Here is a 26,823-nt window from a genome sequence, read left to right as displayed (position 1 = left end):
AAAGGACTTGCTCCCAAACAAAGAACTCTGGTTCAAATCGAATAACATTGCCTTAAAAAATCACCACAAAACCTTATTTTCCATTTGCCAGAGACACTTAAAAACTTCTTGGACCAGCATCAGTTTGCAAAGCAGAGTGTGGGAGCTGGGGCCGGGGTGGGAGGGGGCAGGCGGGAGGGGAGAAAAGAGCGGCCAGCCTGGCTGGGCGGGGGCACCGAGTGGCTTTGAGCCAGGGAGCGTCTGACCCGACCTGCACTTCAGGAAGGCCCACTGGGGGGCTGGGGGGCTGGGGGGCTATGGGGCTGGGAGGCCTGGGAGTTAGGGGGCTGAGGGGCTGTGGGGCTGGGAGTCTGGGAGTTGGGGAGCTGAAGGAGCTGGGGGTCTGGGGGGCCCGGGGCCTGGGGTCCAGGAGCCTGGGGTCTGGGGGCCTAGGGGTCTGGGGGCCTGGGAGTTGGGGGGCTGAGGGAGCTGGAGGTCTGGGGGGCCTGGGGAGCTGGGAGTCTGAGGGACCCAGGGCCTGGGGTCTGGGAGCCTGGGGTCCGGGGGCTTGGGGGTCTGGGGGCCAGTCAGTCCTTAGGGCCCGTGACCTCCCTCCGGGTGAGCCCTGGCCCCGCAGAGCTGCTCCTGAGCCGTGGGTGAGCTGGGAGGGTCGAGGGGCAGAGCTAGGTGTCCTGCTGGAAGTAGAACTTGGTGATGGTGACGGGAGCCCCAGGCATGTTGGTGAGGCTGACGGGCCGGTCTGCTTCGGCTGCGGTGCAGAGGAACCAGCCGGGGCAGGCGGCCGACTCGAAGCTGGTGGTGGAGCCGCTGTCAGAGCGGATGAAGGCGAAGCGCTTGGCCCACTCTTTGTTCTTGGTCAGGTCGGTGATGTTAACTGCCTGGAAGCCAGGAGGTGAGTGGGTGGGAGCCAGGGCCCGGCAGACGGCCCACCCCGCGCGCAGCACGGCCACCTGGGCTTTGGGAAATCTGGCCCAGGAGAGGGCTGTGGACACCACAGCAGAGGCCGCGGCCCCTGGAGGCTGCGTCAGGGTCCGAGCTCCAGGGGAGGGGCGGGGATGGGCAGAGAGGCGGCTTCCTGCAACTGGCTTCACGCAGCCGCCCGTCCACTGGTGGAGGGCAGCGGCCGCCGCCAGTGTGGCCACTTGCATCTGAGTCGGGACCCTGCCAACCAGCCCCCAGGCACAGCCATCTGGGCTCTTGGGCAGCAGCTGCTCACGCTGGTTCGGGTCCAGGACGAGCCGTTCTGCCCGCGGCCCCCAGTGGCCAAGGCCTCCCCTGCTCGCAGCCTCTCGCACTGGCTCCAGGGCTTGGCCATGAGGCTGTGCCCAGTAGGACATTCGCGGGGACACGAGCAGAGGCTAGAGCACCCCGGGGCTTGTCCGCTTGGAGCCGTGCGGACCTCTGAAAGGGGGAGACCTCGTGCAGAGCCTGGGCCCTGGGAGGAGCAGACATGCCCGGCGGAGCCCAGCCCCCCATGGAGTCACGGGAAGGAGGAGCGACAGCTGCTTTAGCCCCTGGTTTGGCCGTCTGGCGGCTGGAACAGGCTCTTACCTCCAGCAGGAGCTTGGTGTCCTCCCCAGAGGGGACACAGGACAGGCACAGCTTTCCCCCGTGGATCCCCAGGAACACAGCGTGAGGCTCCGTGGACACCACGTCTATCTTCTCTGAGGAGAGCAGAGGAGCCAAGTTGTAAGAAGAGGCCGAGCGGGTGTGGACAGGACAGTGGGCTCCACCTCCTGCCGGCACCGTCAGGACCAGCCCGGTGCCTGGCCCCTGGATTCTGCATCGCGCGATCTCTCTCCCTCCCCGGCCTTCCCAGCCACTGTGCTGACCTGGGCCCTGCCTGGGGCTCCGGGGCCCAGTCGGCAGAAGCCGGGGCGCCCTTGGGTGGCATGAACACCTCGGCCCCTGTCCGTCCAAGCGTTCCATGGGGAGAGTTGCAAAGTCTCGCTGGAAGCAAGGCAGGTGGGGCAAGTACCCCCTGGCCAGCCCCAAGCAGCTGTGAAGAGCTGCAGATCTGGGCACCCGCGGACCCTTTCTCGCTACAGGGGAAGCTGAGGAGTGGGGGCGAGGCGGGCCCAGGCCCACCCAGCTTGTCTAGGGCCCGGCAAGTGACAGACATGACAAGATCAGCCCGCCGCATGGTGCACGCCTTTGGGTGGGGCCTGGGGAGGGGGAGCTCGCCCAGGGCCTCTGGCCTCCCCCGCTGTGGCCCCGGGACCCTCGTGCCCGTGGGCAGTGGCTCCAGTTCTAGACCCTGCCCCTCCCGCGGGTAGGAAGATCCAGCAGGGGTGGGACGTCCTCCAAGGTTTGCGGGGGCCTCGAGGCTGCAGAGCCTGGCAGGCAACCCGGCTCCCCTCGAGGCCAGCCCCTGCCACACTCACCTTCTAACTTAGTGTTTGCTCCTTGCAGGTACCCGGCCACCAGCTGGTTGTTCCTCATATAGAAAGTCTTCTGGTTTACATCCCAGATTCTGAAGAGCAGAAGGACCCATCCCAGCTGCGGTGGGAAGACGCCGCGAGCCCAGCCTATTTCCCACAGAGCCCCCCGAATCCACCCAACCCCACACGTCCTGGGTGAGGAGCCTGAGGCAAGACCCACTCGGCAATTAAGTGGGGGCCCCACTCCGCCTCCCTGCCTCGGTCCTGTCCTTGCCCCAGGCCCCAGGCCCCCGAGCCCCAGGCCCCCAGGCCCACGTGTCACCAGCACCCAGGCCCCAGGCCCCAGGCCCCCAGAAGAGTGCTGTCCAGAATTTTCCCTGATGACAGAAACGCTCGATCTGGGGTTGCCCAATATCAGAGCCACTTGCCACATGTCCCTGTTGAGTTCTGGGGACTGCACAAGTGAGGATTTGAATTTTTTTATTCTACTCTAGTTTAATTAATTTAATTGTGGGTTTTAACAGCCATCTGCTTAGAAACACGGCGTTACACATTTTGAGGGACGGTGCACCTGCAGCTACCTCGGGCCGAGCCTTTTCTCCATTGGCCGGGGCTGCCTCTGGACCCTGCCCTTCCTTCCTGGTGAAGGCACGTCTGACCACAGCCGGGCCGGCCACTGCAAGGGGCAGCGTAACGAGGGCCTCGGCTGGACGTGGGCCTCAGGACACCCTGCCTGACCTGAGCTGAGGCCAACCGCGCCCACTTCTGGCTCCGCGGGGGTATTTGGGCAAACTTGGGTTCTGAGCCCAAGCGAGTGCTTGGCCTTTTGGCGTCATTTTTATTCTCGACTCAAGGGGTTGGACATGAGCCGGTACAGCCTCCAGGGGCCATCGCTGCTGAGAAAAAACCCCGGAAGCAGGCGGCTCCCTGCTGGGCGGGGAAAGGGCTTGTGCTGGGAAGTATGCACGTTTGCACGCTCACCGAGGCCTGTCAGTGCTTGGATACGTGCGCACGCTCACACACTCACAGGGGCCCGGCTGTAGGGATGCACACACTCGCACTCACACACACACTTGTACTCGCACACTCGCACTCACACACACTTGCACACTCACACACACACACAGGCACTGGACCTCCCTCAGCCCAAAGCCCTGCAGAGAGACGGTGAGGTCCCTGGAGACGCAGCCGCTCCTGGGTGTGGCAGGGCGGACGGCACAGGGCAGAGGCCACCCAGGCAACTCTCCCACTTCATCAGCATCTCGCTTGTCAATTTTACAACCGGGATGTGACATGTGACCAGGTTTTAAAAGTCACGATAGTTTCAAGCACTGTACAGTTCACAGAACACGGTCACTATCATCCGTGCTTTTAACCCTCATGACAAGCCAGATGGGCAGGAAGGAGGTGTCACTGGCCCCACTTCACAGATGCGGAAACTGAGGCCCTAGGAGAGCAGACCCTCCCCCCACCCGCCCCCTGCCCACTGCAGCCGCTGTCGGGCAGCCCCTCGACGACTCCTCACGAGCCTGGTCCTCTCTGAGCTCCTCCGGCTGAGCTGTCCACATGGGGATGTTGTGAAATTCATGCTCGGGAGACCCTGCACCTGGCAGCCCCTTCTCTGAACAACGGGCACCCTCTCCGGCCGAGCCCGGGCGCTGCGGGGTCCCTCCTCACCTGAAGGCTTGCATCTTGCAGGCTCTTCTCCCCGAGGGCCGGCAGGCTGCCTCTGAATGGAGCAGGAGAAGGAGGACAGAGATTAGGCGGCCGCAGGGACCCCTGCCGATCTCCATCCTGCGGCCGCGGCGAGGCAGAGGACACTGCCATTCCCGGGCCGGGGTCGCAGCTTATAAAGAAAGGGGCCGCTCACCCAGCTCGGCTCTGCGGCCCGTGCTGCCCGAGAAGCGGAAATGCCCTCTCATTTCCAAACAGAGAAACCCTCTCTTTGTCACTTAACCCTGCCGAGTGTCGCAATGGAGTGTTGTAACAGACTCCCTCCCCCTTCCCCTGTGCAATTTCCCCCAAATTGAGACTTCTGTTTCCCCTTAACGGAGTTCCTGGGAATCAAAAACCAAATCCTCCCTCAGAGGACTGACAGGTATCCCCAGACTGTTAATTAAAAAAAATTGATTTGCATGTACATGACCCCTTTGATGATAAAACTGAGTGGAAAGATTCCCCTGCTCAGGGTGTGTTCTTGGAAGGTGAGATGCTCGCTGGACTCCGGGCCAGGGACTGGCTTTCTGGAAGGGACCAGGTGGCAAATAGTTTGGTTGTCTGTGGGACGGGCAGCCGGTCACAACCATTCAGCTCAGCTGCAGAGGCACAAACGCAGTCAGAGATACACAAACAGATGAGTGTGACTGTGTCCCAGTAAAGCTTTATTTACAAAAGCAGGTGGTAGGCCACAGTCTGCAGACCCCGCTCTGAGCACAGAATGTTCTTCCTGAGGGGTCCTTTGAAACCCACTGGATTCCCAGTATCCTGCATCTTTGAAGCCATGGTCTTGGGAAAATGGGGTGAGCTCAGCACTTGGACAGATGTGGGTTCAAATTCTACCTCTGCCACCTGCTGTTTCTCACCTGTGTGACCTTGAATAAGTCATTTCACTTATTAGGGCCTCTGTCTGCTCATTTTACAGAGACGATGACCCTTGTTCAGGTAAAAGGAAAGGGGAGGAGATGGGGGAGGGAGGGAGGAGGGAGGGGAGGATGGAGGATGGAGGGAGGACTGAGGAAAGGAGGGAGGACAGAGGGAGGAGGGAGGAGGGAGGGGAGGAGGGAGGGGAGGATGGAGGAGGGAGAGAGGAGGGAGGGAGGAGGGAGGGAAGGAGGGAGGACTGAGGAAAGGAGGGAAGACAGAGGGAGGATGGAGGGAGGAGGGAGGAGGGAGGGGAGGAGGGAGGGGAAAGCTCCTGGCCAGTGCTGGGCACTGGTACACATTTACTTGCTTTCTTCCAACGTTCTAGATGGTGCACACGATACTGCCGTTGCATGGAGAGAACGGCTGACGCGGGTGTCTGCATGTGGGAGTGACAGTGAGAAGGAGGCTGTCGCGTTTTAGAGCAGGGTGGGAGCTTAGGGGCCATCTGCCCCCACCCGGAGATGCCCAGAAGGAGAGGGGAACAGCCGGTCGCACAGCAAATTGGCAAAAGCTGACCCCAGCCCAGGGCTCGTCCCACTGCAGCAGTTTGCCCCAGTGAGCCTGACTTGAATTTCCATCAGGGAGTGTGTCCGGGGCAGGGCTAAGGCCCGCAGAGGGGGAAGACTACAAACGAATTCCCTGGCTCTCTAGCGCGCTCCTTTTCCGGAGCAGACGGAGCACCTGGTGATGACGGCCACCTCCTGGGTGATGGCTCGGGGGGCCAAATGCCAGCGCCCCTGCCCCGCACAGGGCAAGGGTGTGTCCGTGCATCGGCGGTTTCTGTCGGCCTGCGGAGGGCCGGCTGCAGAGGCAACGCGCGTGGCACTGCCTGGCTGTTGTCCACATGAAGCGGTCGTTGAGTTTGGACTTGTACCTTGGGGGGCATTTATGGGCATCAGAGCAGAACTTTGTCCTCCCCATCACTGGTGGGAGAGGAAGGCCGTCAAGGCAGGTTCTCTCTACTCGTCTTTCCTGTATTACTTCTAAACCCTTCTTAGCTTTTAAGTCAGCGTGCTCTCAGGAAGCGTCGCGACTTGCCCGGTGAAAACGAGGATCTCGTCCTGGCTGCCACCGCCAGACGACACGGAGCAGGCTCCGCCCTCGTGGCTTCTCCTGGTGAAGGCCCGTCCGCAAGGCCAAGGCCGGCCTCGGTTCTCCTGGACGCGGAAGCCCTGGGCTCCTGGCCTTGCCGGGGCCGTGCCCCTGTCCCCTGGGCTCCTGGCCTTGCCGGGGCCGTGCCCCGTCCCCTGGGCTCCTGGCCTTGCCGGGGCCGTGCCCCATCCCCTGGGCTCCTGGCCTTGCCGGGGCCGTGCCCCGTCCCCTGGGCTCCTGGCCTTGCCGGGGCCGTGCCCCTGTCCCCTGGGCTCCTGGCCTTGCCGGGGCCGTGCCCCATCCCCTGGGCTCCTGGCCTTGCCGGGGCCATGCCCCTGTCCCCTGGGCTCCTGGCCTTGCCGGGGCCGTGCCCCATCCCCTGGGCTCCACGGTGCTGGTGCTGTTCGGGTGCCCTCCCCCTTGGGGCACTGCAGCCCACGCAGCCAGGTGACCCGGCTTGTGACAGAGCCTTGTATGAGCCGCGGGCAGTGGGCGGAAACTCTCTGAGTGTCAGTCTCCTCACTGGGGAGACGGGCTAATAATAGATGCCGCGTCACAGGCCGCAGCTCACCCACGAGCCACACGTGGAAGTCCCCGGGGACGGGGCGGGTGCTGCCAACCCTGGGCTCCCAGCCTCCGGGCTCTTGGCCGCCCGCCCTGCTGCCTGGGGCAGGTGCGGGGCCCTCTCCTCAGGCTTCTGCCCCCTCTTCTCTCCCCCGCGTGCTTGGCGGCCCTCAGGTTTCTGCACGGGGAGTCTCTGACTAACCCGTTCTCCCTCTGCACTCTGCATCAGGCTGAATCGGCGCAGCACGCGGGGGACTCTGCTGCCCAGGAAGTCCCTGCAGCCCCCAGGCGCTGTCCCTTCACGGGCGTTGGTGAGGAGGGAAGGGGACAGTCTACCGGGCCTGGGCCGTGGCCCTGCACTCCCGGAGCCGCCCGGGCAGCAGCGAGCGGCACAGCCCAGAGCGGCCACAGGCCGTCCTCGTGTCCGCTCACCGCGTCTCCCCCCACCGCATATCCACATGGCTCCTTTCCGTGTCGTTTCCAGCTCTCTGCCCATCTCAGCCCTGACCTTTAAACAGCTGAAAGGAGACCACAGCTCTTTTAAAGCGGCCCTGGTGACTCCGTTTGAACTGCGCTGGGTCTCCTTCATTGTCCGTTTCCCTCTAGTCACAGAGAGTCTCCCGCGGGCTGCGGGGACCTGCAGACACCACCGGACGCTCCGCTGCTGACGCCACCTGAGACTGGCTCCACTGCTGCCGCGGCTCGGAGGGGCTGTGGGGCCCGAGCTGCTCCCCTGCGGGCTGCGGCCCGTCCGTTCCTGAATTGTTCTCACCCCTCTGGCTCGGGGTGCCGCTCAGGCCCTCTCCTGGGTGGGACGTGTGTCTCACCCCCACCAGGAATGCGAGAAAGGGCCCCTCCCGGGCCACCCTCTAGCCCCCAGCTCCCTGAAGTCTTGGTCCTGAAACACTTGGTCAAGCGTCTCAGCTCTTTGCAGCAGGAGGGGCCCCAAGCGTGGGCCGGGCCTGCGTGTCCACACTCGCCACGGAGACGTGCCGGGGGAGCCGGCTCGGGCAGGGAGGCCCCCAGAAAACAGCCCTGCTGGTTGGTCCGCGTGGCCAGGAGAGCTCCATGGCCCTCGGCACAGCACTGCACGGTGCCCCCTGGGGCCGCACCCCTGCCCGACAGCACTGCCTTCGGCTGGGGTAGTGCCGATTCAGCTTCTTCGGCCGGCTCTCGAGGGCCCACACATCGCAGCCCTGCTGTCCACGCTCTGGTCTTAAGATAATGGCACGAAGGTCTGATCACTCTTTCGAGACGGGTGGCTACGTAAATGCGGCAAGGAGAAAGAATCAGAGGAGGTACCGAGGCCACAGCAGCAGCTGATTGCTCTTTTGGTCCCCACCCGCCTAGCCCCGCCAAGGTGCAGAGTTAATTTTTAAGCAGATCCAGCGGCTTGTTTGAAGGAAACGGGTGTTCTCCACGGCAGCCCTGCCCTGGCTGAAGCCCGTCTGCCTCCCGGCCATGAAGGGACTCACGAGACCGCACCTGAACCAGCCGGGATCCACGAGGGCCCTGCAAGCTCAAACTCAGCACAAATCCCTTCTGGTTTCAGAGTGCCTCGAGATGGATTTTGCTCTAGCAACTTCAGGTTTGATCGGCATCTTGTGTCTTCAGAGGCAGGTGTTTTCTCGTGTGCTCTGGCCTTGGACAATCAGCTTGATAAGGCGGCGTCTCCTGGTCTCCTGCGGAAGGAGACGGGAGAGGGGCAGCGCTGGGGAGGGGAGCTGGCCACAGCTGTGTCCCTTCCGTGCCGCGTGCCCTGCGTTTCACCCCTTCGCACGGATCGCATTCAGTTCTCGTAACCATTGTGCTTCCAGATGGGAATACACTGTACCCACAGTGAGGAAGCAGAAATCGAGGCACAAAATGATTAAATGACTAGCCCAAGACCCCAGCTGTGGTGGTTGGTTCACGTGTCACCTTGGCCAGGTGGTGGAGCCCAGGTGTCCGGAGGCAAGCACGGGCCAAACCGTTACCACAAGGACATTTGTGGCTGGTTAATAAACCAGAAGGCGGCTTCATTAAATCATCAGTCAGTTGACTGCATCTGTACTGATCACATCTACAGTCGACTAAAGGAGTGTCTTCCACAGCGAGAGAATCCAATCAGCTGAAGACTTTTAAGGGAGAAGAGACGACCTTCACTTCTTCAGCCAGCCTCTCCTGGGGAGTTCATCAAAGACCTTCATCGGAGTTGCCGCCTGCCCCACAGAATCTGGACTCGTGCATCCCCACAGTTGCGTGAGGCACCTTTATAAATCTCACATTTACAGATGTCTCCTGCTGGTCCTGCTTCCCTGGAGAGCCCTGACAAACACAGCAGCCAATCCAGAATTTGAACCAGCTCTTGTATTCTCTCCCACTTTGAGTCCTGCTGAGGAGGCCGCTGGCCTTTTCCTCTGTTTCATTGCACGGCTAACGGAAGCAAGGCTTGTCTTTGTTCTTATGGGGTTCCTTTTGGCTTGAACTCACATAGTGCAGAGCAACTATTTAGTCTATAATTGCTTGAAAAGTTTAGGAGGTTTTCAGTAGTAATGAAAGGGTGGTTCTAAAACATTATGTAAGTTAAGGAGAAAGCCCTTTACCCAGTTATGGGCTAGGGTGGACCACGGAACTAGGTTTTCTGGGGCTTTCTTGGTTTAGCACTGGAAGTCTTCCATCTCAGGAAACCCCTCAGACCCTGGAAAATGGATGATTGGTCACCCCACCAAGTGAACCCCTAAAGGCACTGGTGCCGTCTGGTAGTTGATGCTGCAAATTGCAGGCACAATTCAATCAAACGGCTTCTCAATTGTTGTTCCTTCCCATTTGGCCTGTTTTTAGTAGCAGATATATGGCCCATTACTAGATGATAGATAGAGAGATAGATGACAGATAGATGACAGATGATAGATAATTAGATGATAGATAATTAGATAGATAATTATAGATAATTAGACAGATAGAAAGATGACAGATAGATGACAGGGAGGTAGGTAGGTAGATAGATAGATAGATAGATAGATAGATAGATAGATAGATAGATAGATGGATGGATGATAGGGCACATAGTGTCCATAAACCTCAGTGACAATAGCAGATTCAATATTAATCACTCTTATTCTGACTAAATTAAAATTTGATCACGCTCTTCATCTTTAATTTCCTCCAGATATGTAATGAAGATATTGTCTACATTTAGCATCTCAAACACTGTTTTCACTCTTGGAAATGTCCTTGTGTTCACCTCCTCCTTTGTCTCCTTCACACAGGTTTGCTGTGAGGTGAGTGGTGGAGGGGACACAGAGGCCTGGGGTCGGACAGACGGCCCATGGCCCTTCGCCCTCACTCCCCCTCAGCTCAAACACGCGTCTCTCTGGGCTGGGTCTACCCCAGCCCCGGTCTCACCTCTGCTCCAGTCTTTACCACATTGACACGCACGTGTCTCCTGAATTCAACCCAGTTCTGGTTCACATACATTTATTTAGCACCGACTATATACCAGTTAAAAATATTATGGGACGAGCCATTTTCAGCACAGTGATTGCTTCACAGCGTATCACTGTCTTGTTCTGGGCATGGATCTAGTATTGCCCTTTATACATTTGAGCACATGTAGGATGCTGGGCTGATGCATGAGCACATCCACCAGAGCCCCCAGGCCCCCGAGGACCGAGGTGCCACAAGCACACCCACGGGGAAGCAGGTGTTGCTGCCACACCCACGGGGAGGAGGAGCGGCCGGTGATTTACACAGCAATTCCCACCCACTGCCCCCTTCAGTCCCAGCCCCACAGCCCAGGAGCCTGGAGACACACCTGCGTCAACCCCTGTCTGGCCTTGGGCGAGTCATTTAACGTGTCTGGACCCCAGGCTCCTCTTCTGAAAATGTGACTAATCACAGCCCTTCCTTCTGTGGCTGCCGAGGGCCCCATGGGAAACGAGCCTGGTCTGCAGCCCCTGACGTGGGTGGAGGGGCTGCCGACTTGGGTTGAGGACGGGGTCTCCCGGCCCCCAGGCCTAAAGACACCTCCTCCAAACCAGAGGCAGCTCAGAGGCGGAATAATTTTCTATTTGCTCACATGATTTTTTAAAATTATTTACCCTACACCTAAAAAATCTGATGATCTGGCTCTTCTTGAAAATGAGACGGTCTGTGCCCTGGAACTGTGGCTGGCTGCCACCAAGGACCCAGGGCCCCCCTTCCCGGGCAACCCCCAGCCCCCCGTGGCTGAGCACCAGGTTCTTAGTTCACCTGGAGAAACATTTCTCTAACTTCACATCTGTCAACCGTGTAAACACGACTAACAGAACCCACCTGCTGCGCTTTCCTCCCCACAAGCTCCGTGGGTCCTGCCGCCCCACCCCACTCACAGCCTCTGCACAGCCCCCGTGGAGGCCGCCAGGCCCGGGGCTTTCCCTGGAGGCTCTCCGTCAACACCGCTGGTGGACGGGACGTTTCCCTCCGCGTTTTTCAGATGGGAAAGGGGGTGGAAGGCACTCACCTTGCGCCATGGTGACTGACGCGCGTCTTCGAGGCCGCGCAGCGTCTGGCTGTGGAGGACGAGCGCCGTCCCCCTCCCTCCGCTGTCCCCTCCCCCTGCCCCGGGAGGCAGGCAGGCCCAGCTTCCAGAAGGGTGAGTCAGGCCACCGGCGGTGCTGGCTCCTGTCTAGCTAAGGCTGGAGGCCACGCCCGGCCGTCACCCCATTCGATCCTTCGCTCGTCCCCCAAAACCATGTCCCTCCTTAATCCCACGTGCCGGGCGTCAGGGGCCTCGACATTGTGAAGGACGAAGGGGACGAGGGACAAGCGAGCTGCCTTCCGAGGGACGTCAAACGCATCAGGAAAGCGGTCAGGGAAGGTCTCTGGCGAGGCCACGTCGGAGCTGAAACCCGACGGCGTTTCTGAGCAGCCAGCTGAGAACCGTCCGATGGAGCACGGAGAGCTCAGCGGGTCCTTCCCCGTCTCGGGAGCAAAGGGGCCCCTCACCCAGCGCCCACAGCCTCGGCCGCGATGGGAGCGCTCTGTTCCGGAACCCCCCACTCACTGGGGAGCGGGCAGCTGGCGCGTCCCTCACACTGTCTCGTGGGCACACGGAGGCCTTGCCCGCCCCCCAGCTGGACGCCCCGTCCTTCCCCACGTGTGCGGAAAGACCAGCTGCAAAACAGGCCGGCGCTCCCAGCCCCACCGTGGGACAGAAACGCAGACGATAAAATGCCTTATCACTTGCAGGCGTCTAAACAGGCCTTTCTCTGGGGTGAGGGGACGCGGATGGGGTGGGTGACAGGGCAAGGTGCAGGGGCTGGGGCAGGAAGCGCTCGCGGCCGCGGCCCCACACGGGGACTTCCCGAGGGCCTGCACTTCCGGCTCACTTCAGCTGGACACCGGGGCTCTGGGCCTGGCTGGGAATTTCTGAAGCAGCTTCTGTAGAGAAATGTCTGTTTCCTGAAGAACCAGGAACTACATTTTGTAAACCCGGAAAACTGGGCACAGGGCAGCCTGGGAACCTGCCCGAGTACCCGCTGGTCACCGTGCTGTGTGCGTCCATCCTTCCAGCAGGACGGTCTGGTGGGCAGGCTTGGTGCCCGGGGCTCAGCTCGGCCACACGGCTGTGCTCTGGGGCCTGGGGACATCTGCAAATGCAGCTGATTCTGTGGCCGACCCTCTCGGGGCGGTTCTGAGCAGCAGGCCAGTGCGAAGAGCCCAGGAGGCTTATTTAGTTAACTAAGTGACCACACGGTGTGGGTTTTGATTTCTTCCCCGGGCTCTGGAGCCGGACCTAGACCTCCAGGCAGGGCCCAGGGATTCCCTGGCCAGCCCAGCACTGAGCACATCCCAGGTGGCAGGACCACTGAGGGCAGCTCGGACCCCCAGGGTCTCTCCTTTGCAGGCCTGGCCTGGAGCAGACAGACTCTAAGAGCCCAGAGCCAAACGGTCCGTTCAGGCCCTTTGAACCCCCATGGCCTGAGGCTGCTGGGTGACCAGGTCAGCCCAGGGCCCCTCCCCTGCTCTCCCCCACACCCACCCGGTCCACCGGACTCAGGTGGGGAGGCCGTGCACACTGACCCACTCATCTGTTCTCAGCACCTGCTCCCAGTGGGTCCTTCTCACTCCACAGCGCCGGGAGCCCCTCTTCTGCAGGTGCACAGAGAAACAGAGGGACTCACGTGCCAGACGGAAGCAGGAGACAGACAGACAGGTAGCAATGTGAACACAGTGGGACTGACGGATGGTTACGACCGCGCTGGCTTCTTCCAGCTGTCCTGTTTCCACGGACTCTCCCTGCGGTCCAGTGGCACTTCCTCTGGACGCTCAAGGGCGTCTCCGTCCCTGGCAGCCAAGCCCCGGTTAACCACCCTGGAAGTTAATGAGCAGCACACGAAGGAGGCGAGGAGCCAACAGAAGTGAGCACCGGAGGGAGGGATCCGGCAAAGCACAAGCTGACGCACACTAAGGACACCCTCCTGCATCTGCGTGACAAGGCCCAGGTCACAGAACCCGCGGACGTGGATCCATTCGTCCAGAAACGCACAAAGCGTTGCTCGGCTCCTCCCGCTCTCACCCAGCCGTGGCGGACCAGCCCCTGCCCCTCGGAGGACCAGCGGAGCCTCCCGGTGGGTTCGAGCTGAGCCCGAGGGAGGACGAGCGGCTGCGGTGACCTGAGGGCTGGAGCGTCAGGTGGCTCGGGGTGGGCTTTGTCACCCGCGAGGGCGAGAGCAGGAGCCTTCCCCACATGCTCCTCCACGGGCATTTGATCGCAGCCCCTGCATGTAGGGGACCCCAAGGATGCCCTGGTGAGCAGTGGGCACGACTTTGTGTGCACGGACTCGGAGCTGTCAGACCCCCACGAACCTCATCGCACAGCGATACATGGTGGATGAGGAGGTGCTGGCTTTGTGGGAGCACGGAGGAGGGTCTCCACAGGCCTGGGGAGGGGAGGAGCTCCAGAGACCCCACGCAAGAGAAAGCTGGTGGGGTGCAGTCCTCACGCCAGGTGTGCAGAGCGAGGGGCTCGGGCGAGAGGGCGCGGACTCAGCCTCTCGGTTGCCGCGTCAAACCCCACGCGGTGTGTGGGTGCGACAACAGGGCTTGGTTCTGGGTTCAGAGCCCGCAGAGCTGCCTCCAGGCCCGGAGTGCCCCTGGGCTTCCTCCCGTCTCTCCCGGCACAGGGGGCCCTGGCTTTGGCTTCCCTCGACGGCCGGGAGCAGGACTAAGCCCCACCCTGGTTCCCGATCCCGCCGGCCACACCTAAGGGCCCTGTTGACAACGGGCTCACCCACAGATGGGACTAGCACACGGCGTTTCCTGGGGTTCGTAATTCAATCCACCACCAGCCCCGTGAGCAGAGGGCCCTGCCCTCCAGACTCCAGGCCCTGGGGCAGCCTTGGGGGCTCCAGAGTGTCCAGCACGATAGACTTGAGGGGGCAATCTGGTTGGAAGTGGGAGAGGGGCTGGTAACTCTTAAATGCGCGTTTCCCTCTTGCCTTGTGTGTTTGTTTGGGGGTGAGTGGGGAGCAATGGCAGTTACGGGACCCACACAAAGGAAGTTGAGCCACAGCGCGTCTCCACTGGCTGTTTCGTTTAACACGGGGCTGGCCTGGAAGCTAATGTGGCAGTCGCCTGGGAGAGCTCCTCTCTCGGAGGCCGGGGGCTTCCGCGGGAAAACGCAGCTCCCGGACCCGGGGACGGGGTGAGTCAGAATTCCTGGAGAGGCCGAGCGGCGAGCCGCTCTGTGCTCGGGTCAGGACCTTGCGATTGACCTGTGGCCTGGCCGTGGGGTTGCATCACGGGGAAAGCGGGCCGTGCCAGGAACAGGACGGCAGGGGTGGGCTTGCCACAGTGGCTCGGTCCCAGGGCCGGCGCCAAGGTCAGGGGCAAAGCCCTCAGGAGGGCAGGCCTGGCTTGCTCCTTGGAGGCACCCGGGCTGTGCTCCTAACACTCCCGAAGGTGCAGGGGAAGCAAAGCCCACGAGAAACCAAGGAGCTGCAGAGCACGGCCCCTTCCTCTGGGGGGAGGGGCTCCCCATCTGTAAATTGGGGGTGCCCACAGCCCTCGGTAACACCTGCAGGGCTCCCGGCAGCGTGACCCGAATACGGCAAGTCCATGTCAGCTTGGTCCCAGCCTCCTGGGAAGTGAGCTCTACATCCTTGGAATTCCCGCCAGCCATCGAGGGCCTTCCCTTGTCTACAGCGGCCCCAGGCCACCCCTGACAGCCCTGGCTGTGCACATACCCCTGGGGCTGCCACAGCAGCCCGCTGACCTGCAGGGCCATCGTGGTGCCACGTGAAGGAACCCCGGAAGAACTGCACTCCTGGGGCGATTGAGGACACACAGGGGTGACACACAGGCCTGAGCCCTCCAGGAGGCTTTGACAGCTTTGTGCTGGAGACCCTCCTTCTCTCCTCGACTTCTCATCTGCATTCTTTTTTGCTATAAAGCTACAATCCGAAGGGTAGAACTTTCCTGAGCTCTGTGAGTCGTTCCAGCAAATTACCAAACCTGGCAGGGGCGGGGGGATCCCCCAAATGTGCGGCTCTGGGAACTTCCGGGCTTGCAGCTGCGGTGTGACGTGCGGACCGTCCCTCTGCCCGTCCGGGCAGCCCGCCTCCCCGCGCCCCGCTCAGAGCCACTGACGTCACCGCGCGGCCGTCCGAGGGTCCACGAGGCTGCTGGGGACTAAGTGCTCCGCCGTCCGCTGTGACCCTCTTCCTGCCGAAGTCGGCTATTAATAGAGGGCCCCACGTTTCCTGACGTGTTCTTTCATCTTTTCACTTTCAGTTTTTCTGGGTTTAACATTTTGGGCAAGTCTCTAGCAAACAGCCTGGAGCTAGATTTCAAAATCCAGTCTTATCATCTGTCTCTAAACCAGGAAGTTTACTGCATGGTTCTGTTTTGTTTGATCCTTAATATAAATTTGGACTTGTTTTATTGTCTTAAATTTTGATGTCTGTTTTAGCCCTTTACGATGCTTTCTTTTTTCCTCCCCTCATGCCCTTTTGGGGGGTGACAGTGGAGAGAATGTTGTTTTCTTATTCCAGACCCATGTCTCATACTGGTTTAGAAATGACTTACTCTGTTTCTGTTCTTTTAGTGGTTACTCTTAAAATTTTACCATGAATATTTGACTTAGGGTCTAAAGTTAATAAATATCTAAACCCCTTTCCCCCCAACATACATGGATCTTTGCACATTTTTCCAATCATCTCCCTCTCAACCCACGCTTTGCTGAATAGCATTTCAGTTCTGTCCTTTTTATAGCATTTACACATTGTTAGTATTTTCTGTTTTACAGAAGAGATGGGTTCATGTAGATTTTCCTGCGTGTTCCCTGGTTTCTTGGTCCCCGTTCTTACACCCAGACGTGGGGGCAGAACGGTGGCCCCGAAGCGCCCCATCCTGGGCCCTGGGAGCTGAGGATGTGCTGTGACCGGCCGAGGGGAGGGGAGATTACAGATGAAACCCGCCCGTGAGCCAGCAGACCCCAGAGCAGGAGATGGGCCACCGGGCGGGACGGACGGAGTCACGAGAGCCCTTGGGGGTGGCAGAGGGGGTCAGCGATGTGGAGCCGCCTGGATGCAGCTGCTGGCTCTCGTCAGACCCTGAGAAGCAGCACAAGACAGCGAACCTGCTGGTCTGAGACGCGAGCCTGTGGTGACGTGCACCCCCCTTCTGGGTCATTTTCCTCCTGGAAACGTCCTTTGCATATTCTTTAACGAGGCTCTGGGTGGCAAACGCACCAGTGCCTTGAGAAACAGCTTTGACAGGTGCAAGGAATGGCTCGTTTTCTGTCTGCACTCGAAGATCACGTTCCGGTGCCTTCTTGTGTCCGCTGTCACTGAGGCGTCAGCCGTCTGCTTGTAAAGGAACTACCTTGGCTTCGGTGTTTCACAGAGTCACACAATGTGCCTGTGTGTGCATTTCTCCTTATTTGTCCTTCTTGTGTAGGCTGTGTCCTGGATCTGTGGGTCCATGTATTTCATCAGTTCTGGAACACTCTCAGATACCATATCTTCAAATACACTTTTTCTCCTTGCTCTCTATTTTCACTTTGCGGGGGTGTGATTAGACGTGTGTTAGGCCTTCTCCTTCAGTCCTTGCAGTGTCGTAACATCTCTGTTGTATGTTGAGTTGCCTTATTACATTTTTCTGCATTTTGTGTAATTTTTTGGACTTACATTTCAGTTCAATAATTTTTCCTTCAATTATATTTGTTATACTATTTAAACCCATCCACCGAGTTTTTATTTCTACAAATATATTTATCACTTCTATCACTTATAAAAACTCACCTTAATTCTTTCTCAAATCTGCCAGATCATTTGTTATTCTTGTCTTTTACTCACTTTTTGTTTCAATGTTTTGCTTTTTTAATAATTCAAACATAGTTTAAATTCTGAATCTGAAATTCTGGGAAACGGAGTCCCTGGAGGCCTTGTCCAGAGTTCCACCTGGGACTTTAAAACCCCAACTAGTGATAAATCCTTCCTAAAAAAGAAAAGAGGAAAGGGAAGGGGAGGGGAGGGAGGAGGGAGGGAGGAGGAAAGCACACTCGCTGTCTGCCAGCAGCACCCTCTGGCGGGGGCCCTGCGTCCCCCCAGGGCTGCTGGGGAGCGACCCCAAGGCCGGAGCGTGACCCTGTCTGGAGACGGCCATGGCCACGCGGGCTGTGAGCGGCCGTTCGGAGACGATGTGTCCTCACAGGGAAGGGGAAGGGGACAGGGCCGTGAGGCGGGGGCGGCGAGGGGCTGCGTCTGCAAGCAGGAAGGTCGCTGGCGAGCAGCGGGCGGAGGGCAAGGGGGTTTGGAGGTCAGAGGGTGCGGGAGCGGCGGCACCCCGGCCGCTGGCCTCTGACCTCCACCCGGCTGTGGAGATTTGTCACTTCGCCCCCGGAAACAAACACCCCTTCACAGAACTTAGCAGTGAAGCTCTTGGCCAAAACCGGTGAATGTCAGCAATAACCGAGCGAACATTTTGAGGAAAGCAGTTACTACAGAGCAGACGTCCTCCGTCTTAGTGGGTTTTGCAGTGAGGGAGCCGTGAACCAGCTGAAACTGTGATGGGTCAGCTCGGCTTTGGGGATGACGAGTCATAGCTCAAAAGCAGCATAAGCTCAAAACGGGAAGGAATCGCTACTCCAGAGGAACTTCAGAAATGAAACAAACTCCAAATTGCGATTTTGTGTCTTTCTTGGTCATCACTTAACCATTACTGCTTTGGCATTCTCCCTCATCTACCTTATTTTCTCACATGTGATTTTGCAGTCACACATAATGGAAAGAAAAATATTTAAACCCCAGTAGATGAATGTGCAGAGGGAAATTTGTAAAATGCGGGACACTGATTACGTGCTTTGACTTGGCGGGCCTGGGCTGGGGGACCTGATCAGCCCCTGGGGAGGGTGGTGGGCACGGGCGACAGCGCCCTCCACAGCCCCCCGGGCCTGGGAAAGTGAGGCCGGAGGCAGGCCCCATTTCCTCACCCAAAATACTACTGTTGGGAGAGGCTTGCCGGAGGGAACCGCCTTTTCCCCACCCCCTTATCTTGCCCGGACACTCCCTGTTGCCAGTGCAACTCCCCCACCGCCAGTGCGCATGCACCGTTGCCAGAGCAACTCCTGCCCGTGACAAACAGCTTCCGCGTCCTCTCAGAACCAATCCAAGCCTTTAACCCTTACAGCTACCCCGCCCTCTAAACCGCCCCATATAAGCTTGTACTCTCCCCCAATAAAGCTCTCTCTCTCTCTTGGTTTCTTCACCCTAAAAGAACCGTGTCCCGCCTGTTCCTTTCTCGCCGCCCTCCATACTTTGCACGCCACCCCGCCGGGGACCTGGCCAAGTCCCCCGCCTCGCCCTCGCCTCCGGGAAAGAGCCCCCGCCGCCGGTACCCTCTGAGCAACGCCGAGAGCCGAGGGTTCAGCAACCGGCCGCCCCCCCCCCCTCAGACAAATAAACGACGACTGCAGTAAAAGGGGGAATTCAAATGGAAAACAGAAATATAAACTTTGCTTAACTTCCATCAAAGAAGTAATAGTGAAAGTAAGGCATTTACATGAAACAATTAGCAAAAATGAGGAAAAAGCCTTACTTCCCAACATTGGTGAGTTTGCAGTGAAATTCAATGCCCCAACAGGCTGTTGTTACAATTCTTTTAGAAGCTGACTGTGATATGTACCAGAAGCCATAAACATGTTATTGATTTTTAATCCACTATTCTCATTTCAGAGAATGTTTCAATGGAAAATAATCAAAGAACAAAACACACATGATTGCTTCAGCATAGATGAAAATAGAAAGGCATTAGAAGAAGCCTCAATGTGCAAAAAAAGAGAGAGAAGTTAATGAATAATGATACATTTATGAAACACTTTGCAGCTATTTCAGATGGTCAGTTTTGGAGGCTGGTGGTTAGGAAGAGGATGCTTGTGGAGCGCTGTCGGCACCGTCTCACCCAATGGGGCCGAGGGAAGGGGAGGCTTTCCAGGGTGCACGGCTGAGAGGGCGCATCAAGGATTTCCCAAGAATTACGAGCAGACGGCTGTGCCCCATGATCGGATGAGCATCGTGCACAAGAAACAAGCCACAGAGGCGGTGAACCTAGAGTTGACGTTGCTGATCAAACCCATCTCACCAGCAAGCCAACGAGAGCGTGTGATTGCCGGGCTCGGAGGGTTGAGCAGCTCAAAACGTACGTGGGTCTCACGAGCTGTTCGGCCCGCTTTGGGGTCAGCTGGAGGTCTTAGGGTTCACCTTTCCACATCCACAAAACCTTCCCACCTGCAGCCCCAGCGCCACGGCCCTGGTCTCGCCACCGAGGTCGCCTGCACTGTCCCCAGACACACCGAGTCTTCACTCCTTCCCTCACGGTGTCCCTCCCTGAGACCGTCCCGGGCAGAAACCCCTGCCCCAAGGCTCCCAGACACCTCCCCGTGCACACCGCCACCAGCCTTCGAGCTTCCTGCCAGCGCACACCCTCATTTGTATTTCCACGTTGCTATACGGTGTTATGCTAAGTTGTGATTCCATCTGTGTCCCCACGGGGACCAGAACTTTTCAAAATCGGAACCATGCTGAATTCACACAACATTCCACATATGGGATTTGGAATTAGATAAACCGGGTTTAAATACCAGCCCCACCGCTGGTCAGCTGTGTGCTCTTTGGCGAGTTACTAACTCTCTGAGCTTCAGTTTCTTCAGCAGCACAACAGGGGCCGAAGAAAACCTGCTTCGTAAGGTTATTGGCACATGCCAAGTGCCCACTAAATATTAGCTCTTCTTTTTTTAGGATAATAATGAATCTCAGGGTTTGTGCACTAAGCCTGTTCTTCTAGGTTTAGCAGAATGCCCGGCTTCAGACAGCCCAGGGGGGTCGGTGGGAACAACGAAGAGGGATGGGTCTGCCTGGGGACAGTTTGCATAAGAACTTGAGACACCTCTCAGGAGAGAATTTATCCTAAGAGAGGGAAGACAGACAGTTATGCCCAGCCTGAGGCCTTGAGGGGTAACTTTTATTTCATCACTTGCATTTGCCCCTGGCCCACCCAATTCCTAAAGTAGGGCTGGGGGGAACTCGAGCCACATCCAGAGGAGGTCTGTGCACTTCCTTCTGCACATGCCGTGCGTGCTTGCAGCCACGGAGGCTCCGGGGACCTCACGGGCATGATGCCCAGTCTGTGGGGACACCCGAGCTGAGTTCTGAGGTCGGGTAAGGGGCACGCATACCTGGCAGGGGGTGAGGGGGAAGGAAAGAATGGGGATGACATTCCTGGGATGGAAGAGCAGTATATGGGAGGGCAGAGAGGAGACGAGTGTGGGAACTGGGGACAGCAATATCCGCAGGGCGCAGGGTCGAGCAGAGGACACGTGCACGGGCGCTGGGGGCAGTGGTCATAAGGAGCGAAAGACAGGAACACCTGGTTTGGTTCTAACCACAGAGCCCTGTGAAGTGTTCGACCCTAACCCTAACCCGTTCTAGTTTCCCCAGCTGCTGAAACAAGCTCCTCACCGGGTATGGTACTGGCTCGACAGCAGGAATTTGTCGGTTCACGGTTTTGGAGGCTAATGACGTGATAAGCTGTGACGAAGCATCTCAGTCAAGGTGGCCTGGGCTCTGCATTGGAGCAAATAAACATCAAAACCCTGGTGTCCTGGCCCAGCAAGGGTTCATTTCTCTCTCTCCCACGAAGCCCAAGCTGGGCCAGTGGGTCTCCAGGGCAGCTCTCCTCCTCCATGAGTGACTCAGGTGGACCCACGACTCTGAACCCTTCCTTTCCAGCCGGCAGCCTGAGAGCGGGGGTCTCGTCCCACTTTACGGGCGTCTCCACCTTCCATTGGCCAGAACAAACCACGGGGGCAACGGCCCCTGCAGTCCCACAGGAGGCGGCAAGTGTGGGGAGCACGTGGGATATTCCACCACACAAACAGCCCAGACAAGCAGTTTCCAAATGCTGTCCCGAGAATCCCCATGGCCTGCTAGCACACGCGTGTCCAGGCCCTGCCCCGGAGACTCCAGTGCACATGGGTCCGGCTGAGGCCTGGGCGTCGTGACTTTCAGAAGCTTAGCAGACTCCGACCAAAATCCCTTGGCTCCGAGCTCAGCACCAGGCCATTCAGGCCAGAGTGTGTGTGTCTGTGTGTGTGAGTGTATGCGAGTGAGCGTGTGTGCGTGCATGCATGTGTATGTGAATGTGTGAGTGTGTGTGCATGGGTGTGTGTACATGTGTGTGATTGCATGTGTGAGTGTGTGTACGTGTGTGTTCATTGTGTCTGTGAGTGCGTGTGCACGTGTGTCTGTGTGCATGTGGGTGAGTGTGCAAATGTGTGTGGGTGTGTGCGCATGAGTGTTGAGTGTGTGTGTGCATGAGTGGTGCATGTGCATGCATGTGTGTGAATGTGCAGCTGTGTGTGAGTGCATGTATGTGAGTGTGAGTGTGCTGTGTGCCTGTGTGTGAGTGCATGTGCATGTGTGTATGTGAGTGTGAGTGTGCTGTGTGTGTCAGTGCATGTGCATGTGTGTGAGTGTGAGTCTGCTGTGTGTACATGTGAGTGTGAGTGCATGTGTTTCTCTGAGTGTGTGAATGTGCAGCTGTGAGTGCATGTGAGTGTGCTGTGTGTGTGTGTGTGAGTGCATGTGCATGTGTGTGTATGAGTGTGAGTGCACTGTGTGTACATGTGTGTGAGTGTGAGTGCATGTGTGTCTGTGTGTGTCTGTGTGTATGCATGTGTGTGAGTGCAAATGTGTGTGTACAAGTGTGTGAATTCATTGTGTCTGTGTGAGTGTGTGCGTGTGTGAGCGTGCAAATGTATGTGCATGGCTGTTGAGTGTGTCTGTGTGCATGAGTGGTGCGTGTGCATGCATGTGTGTGTGATGTGCAGCTGTGTGTGAGTGCATTCTGTGTGTATGTGTGACTGAGTGTGCTGTGTGTGTCTGTGCATGTGTGTGCGCATGTGTATGTGTGTACGTGTGAGTTCATTGTGTCTGTGAATGTGTGCAAGTATCTGTGCACGCATGTGTGAGTGTGCAAGTGCGCGCGCGCGTGTGTGAGTTCGTTGTGTCTGTGTGCGTGAGTGTGTATGTGTGCACGTGTGGGTATGAGTGCATGTGTGTCTGTGAGTGTGTATGTGCATGCATGTGTGTGTAAATGTGTATGTGTATGTGTGTACATGTGTGTGAGTTCGTTGTCTGTGTGTGTGTGCAAGTATCTGTGTGCATGTGTGGGTGTGCAAATGTGTGTGCATGGCTGTTGAGTGTGTCTGTGTGCATGAGTGGTGCGTGTGCATGCATGTGCGTGTGTGATGTGCGGCTGTGTGTGGGTGCATATCTGTGTGTATGTGTGTGAGTGTGAGTGTGCTGTGTGTGTCTGTGAGTGTGTGCGAGTGTCTGTGTGCGTGTGTGAGCGTGCAAATGTATATGCATGGCTGTTGAGTGTGTCTGTGTGCATGAGTGGTGCGTGTGCATGCATGTGTGTGTGATGTGCAGCTGTGTGTGAGTGCATTCTGTGTGTATGTGTGAGTGAGTGTGTGTCTGCATGTGTGCGTGCGTGTGTGTGTACGTGTGAGTTCATTGTGTCTGTGTGTGTGCAAGTATCTGTGCATGCATGTGTGAGTGTGCAAGTGTGTGTGCGTGTGTGTGAGTTCGTTGTGTCTGTGTGCGTGAGTGTGTATGTGTGCACGTGTGGGTGTGAGTGCATGTGTGCCTGTGAGTGTGTGTGTGCATGCATGTGTGTGTAAATGTGTATGTGTACGTGTGTACATGTGTGTGAGTTCATTGTCTGCGTGTGTGTGCAAGTATCCGTGTGCATGTGTGTGGGTGTGCAAATGTGTGTGCATGACTGTTGAGTGTGTCTTGTGCATGAGTGGTGCGTGTGCATGCATGTGTGTGTGTGATGTGCGGCTGTGTGTGGGTGCATATCTGTGTGTATGTGTGTGAGTGTGAGTGTGCTGTGTGTGTCTGTGCATGTGTGTGTGTGTGTGTGTGTGTGTGTGTGTGTGTGTGTGTGTGTGCAGAGAGCCCGGGACAGCCAGTGCCTGGAGCCGGCAGGAGTCCGACTCTCGCTCTGGAAGCAGCATTTGTCTCTTCTGACCCCGAGGAGCCCGGGGTGCTGGGGAAACCCCTCCCCGGTGGGCGGCCTGGCTGCCATCACTGTACCCTGTGGGAATCAGATCCTCCCACCCCCACCGGCCCCCGGCCCCTCCCTCCCTGGCCTGAGGCCTGAGTCACCGCTGACACCAGCACGACACCCACGGGTCTTGAACCCGGGGACCTCAGGACGTGAGGAAACTTTCCTTCTGAGACGCAACTTCTCCAGTAACCAAAGACGCATCTCCTCTCCACCACCATTGCTCTATTTACCTCTGACCCCCAAAGCGGCCCCTCACCTGACGCTGCCTGTTGGGGACCCCCTCCCAGTTTCTGAGAAGACCCAGCTTCCTCGACATCCTTCCTCCTTAGCAGCCCGTGGCCAGCACCACACAGGCTGGGTCAGCCCTGAGTGGGCCCCGCTGAGTCCACTTCTGCTCCTAGGAGCCAAGCAAGCCTGGGCATCTGACTCTGGTGGCTCACCTGGGCCCCTCACCTGTGAAAATCAGGTAAAAGTGTCCCACCCCTAAGTCATTAGGAGGGTTGAGCCTTGTGGGGACTCAGCAAACTTGATCATTACCCTCTTCTCTTCCTTTGAAGCTCCTTGGTTCCTTCCTTTCTGCCCCCAGGAAAGTGACCCTGAAGCCCCAGCTGATGGGTGGAGAGCTCCCCAATAACATCCGGCCTGCATGTGACGTCCAGAATATCCAAAGCGGAATCCACCCGTTCCCCTCCTCACCCAGCCTCTCCAAAAAGCCACATCTCCCTTCTCCCGCCGCACAGCCGATTCTTTTTGTACTAGTTTCCCACGGCTGCAGCAGGTAACCACAAACGCAGTCACCTGGAGTGTTATGGGTGTGTAGTACAGTCTGTAGTACCAGGTAAGCATACGGCATTTTAGTGACGGCACCACCGTGCAGCTCTCTGCACTGGAGTCTGACACCCCAGGGTCCCGCTGACTAAAACGCAGGTGTCGACAGGGCTGGTCCCCGCTGGAGTCCCCAGGAGAGCCCACGTTCCGTTGCCTGTTCCAGCTTCTCAGGGCCACCTGTCTCCTTGGCCCGTGGCCTTGCCATGCTGGCCCCTGTGCTCACCTCCTCTGACTCCGGCCCTCCTGCCTGGCTCCCGTCAGGACACTGGGTGGGCACTGAGCCCCCGGACTGGCCTGGTCCTCCATCTCAGGGGCCTCAGTTCAATCTCATCGGCAGAGCCCCTTCCTTGGGTCACAGAGTAGCAGGCCCAGGGAGCGGGCAGGGACACCTTGGGTGTTATTCTGCTGACCCTCAGGCTGCAGCACCAGGGTCCTTGCCAAGCCCCCTTCTGCAGCCCTGGGCGCTCAGAGTAGGAGGCTATAGGCCAGTGGGAGCAGGGGCTACAGGCCAGTAGGGGCAAGGGGCTCCAGGCCATGTCGGAGCAGGGGGGCTCCGGGCCAGTAGGGGCAGGGGACTCCAGGCCATGGCCCTCCAACCTGCTGGCACAGCCGCTGGGGAGCGGCGCTTGGAAAGATAGGGGGCAGCCTTGGATCCCAGGGGTCGGCCACCGTCAGGGGGCAGAAGGCAGCTAAGCCCCAGCCTGGCCCTCCCTCCTCCATTCACCGTGTGCCCAGCTCCCCGACGCCGGCCCGTCCTCTCCATGTGCTTTCAGGGTGGCAGCTGCTCCAGGCCGGGTTAGTGAGGGCCCCAAGTGGGGGCTGAGAGCTTGTGGCTGACACTGACATCTGGGGGAGCTGTCATCAGCAATTCTTTCTTCAGATCAAATCTTTTCTTTTATGGGGGCTAGTGGTGATAATAGATGTAACATGTTTGCATTAATGTTCTTGTCAAAATTAAAAACTGGGATATTAAGAAGTCTGTAAACAGCTACTTTAAACCATAGCTCTGATCGTGTCAGGCCTCCGCCCCCAGCCCACTCCCCATTAGGAACTGCCAGCGCCCCCCACCTCCATTCCACGCAGCCCCTGCCTGTGCCTCTGCCTCCCCTTGCGCTCCCTGTGCCTGCTGCACTGGACTCTGCCACCACCAGCACATCATGCCCACCCCCAAGCCCCCCAAGTCCCTCCGGCCCCCTTGGCTCCCTCCAGCTGGGACGTCCTGCTTCTCGACGTACTTGCTGAACCCTGGAACCCCGAGGCCGTTGGAGCACTGCCTCCTGCAGAGCCTGCCCGCTGCCCGGTCCCGGGGAGCTCCCCCACCCCGAGCCCTGGCCTGTCTGAGCTGCCCGTTCTCCCTCGCTGGGGAGGGGGGTGACCCCGAAGCTGGCCTGTGGCCCTCACCCACGGGGGCCTGCTCCCCTCAGGCCCCCAGCATGGTGGGCTCGGCGTTGCCTCGGCTTCATGCTCAGCCCTGCTTGCGCCTCCGCGGCGTCCCACAGCGGTCTGGCGCCTGCCGCCCACCCGCGTCCTGGTCCAGCCTCAGCGAGCGCCTGCCGGGAGAACACGAACGTGTCCAACCTCAAAACCACCTCGGTTTTCCCGCCTTTGAGAAAGCAAAGCCTGGTGCAGCCCAGGGCTCCTTTCCCCGTGTCCTGCATCGGATTTTCCCTCCACCAGGTTACACAGCCCACCCCTCACCCCGCAAAAAGCCTCCTTGATTTCAGCCTGTTTGTTTTGGGCCAATTCTCCAGCCTTCCCAGCAATTCTGGGAGTTACCTTACAATTTTTTCAATAAATGATTTGTCTGAATGGCCATAGTCCGTCTCGATTGCTGTACCACAGATTCGCACCCGAATCTCACCTGCTTGCCACGTAAATCTTCTCGCACTTCACACGCCACGTGTAGATTTCTGGTCCCAAAGTGTGTCGTGGCCATCACTGGTGGCACATGAGACTATTTCAGGGCCCAGATTATATCTATATTTCATAGTGAACTTCTGTGTGTATCTTAAGGTGTAATAGGAACAAATATACCAAGCACATTAAACCTATGATTTCATGGATATTTGTTCTCAGGAGGAGGTTAAAGTAAGAAATGCCCATTTAAAATATATGTGATTATGAAAGTGCCCATTTAAAGTGGCTTTTTAATTTCCACCCACCAGTTCAACCTGCTTCCCTTTGGGGTAAATCCCCCACTGGTCGTGTGGAGTGGGGAGCCCTGCGTCCCCTCCGTGACACGAGGAAACCAAGCATCCTCCGCACCCTGACCAGGAGGTGGCCATCGGCACATCCCGAGCTCTTGGACTTGGAGGGACCCTAACACCTCACCCTACAGGTAGGCACTTGAAGAAATGAGGCATGAATGAGATACAGAAAGTTGAGTCAAAGCTCATGGAGGAACAAGACCTTCTCCCGGCCCAGCACTCGGCCATCTCCACCCCCACAACCCGAGAATGTCCGGTTTGTCACTGTGAGTCAGCTGCCACCGAGCAGTGTCCCCAGACACACTGACCAGGAGCTGGGCTTGAGCTGCAAAGGCAACCCCGGAAAGGGCCCTGGGCTTCGCCGGAGCAGAGCCCTAGAGGGTGGGCTCAGTCTCTGCTGCAGAAACAAATGCCGGCAGCCCCGGCCCCCTCAGTTAGAGGTGCAGGGGTGCAGAGGTCAGGGGTCAGGGGCTTTGGCTTGCTGCCACCATCTCTCAGACCATCGCTGG

General features: G+C 58.2%; 1 protein-coding gene across 4 annotated transcripts; it reads right to left on the bottom strand.

Annotated features, from left to right (window-relative positions):
- Positions 1-441: 441 nt before the first annotated feature.
- Positions 442-20,681, bottom strand: IL1RN (interleukin 1 receptor antagonist). Of its 4 annotated transcripts, none has more exons than XM_037807488.1 (5): positions 11,164-11,188; positions 4,059-4,110; positions 2,385-2,473; positions 1,552-1,664; positions 442-878 (listed from the first exon to the last, which is right to left on the bottom strand). In XM_037807488.1, exons 1-5 carry the CDS (start codon positions 11,171-11,173, stop codon positions 663-665), a joined length of 480 nt encoding a protein of 159 aa, XP_037663416.1. In that variant the 5' UTR covers positions 11,174-11,188; the 3' UTR covers positions 442-662. The 4 variants fall into 4 exon arrangements, with proteins under 4 accessions (XP_037663416.1, XP_037663415.1, XP_037663414.1 ...); XM_037807487.1 differs by lacking the exon at positions 11,164-11,188 and adding an exon at positions 4,252-4,345; XM_037807490.1 differs by lacking the exon at positions 11,164-11,188 and adding an exon at positions 20,663-20,681 and having other exon boundaries at positions 444-878.
- Between the last annotated feature and the right edge of the window lie 6,142 nt (positions 20,682-26,823).

This window comes from Choloepus didactylus, chromosome 17 (assembly GCF_015220235.1).
Source record: "Choloepus didactylus isolate mChoDid1 chromosome 17, mChoDid1.pri, whole genome shotgun sequence".
In the NCBI taxonomy this organism is placed as follows: domain Eukaryota; kingdom Metazoa; phylum Chordata; class Mammalia; order Pilosa; family Megalonychidae; genus Choloepus; species Choloepus didactylus.
This window is presented reverse-complemented; position numbering and strand designations above follow the sequence as displayed.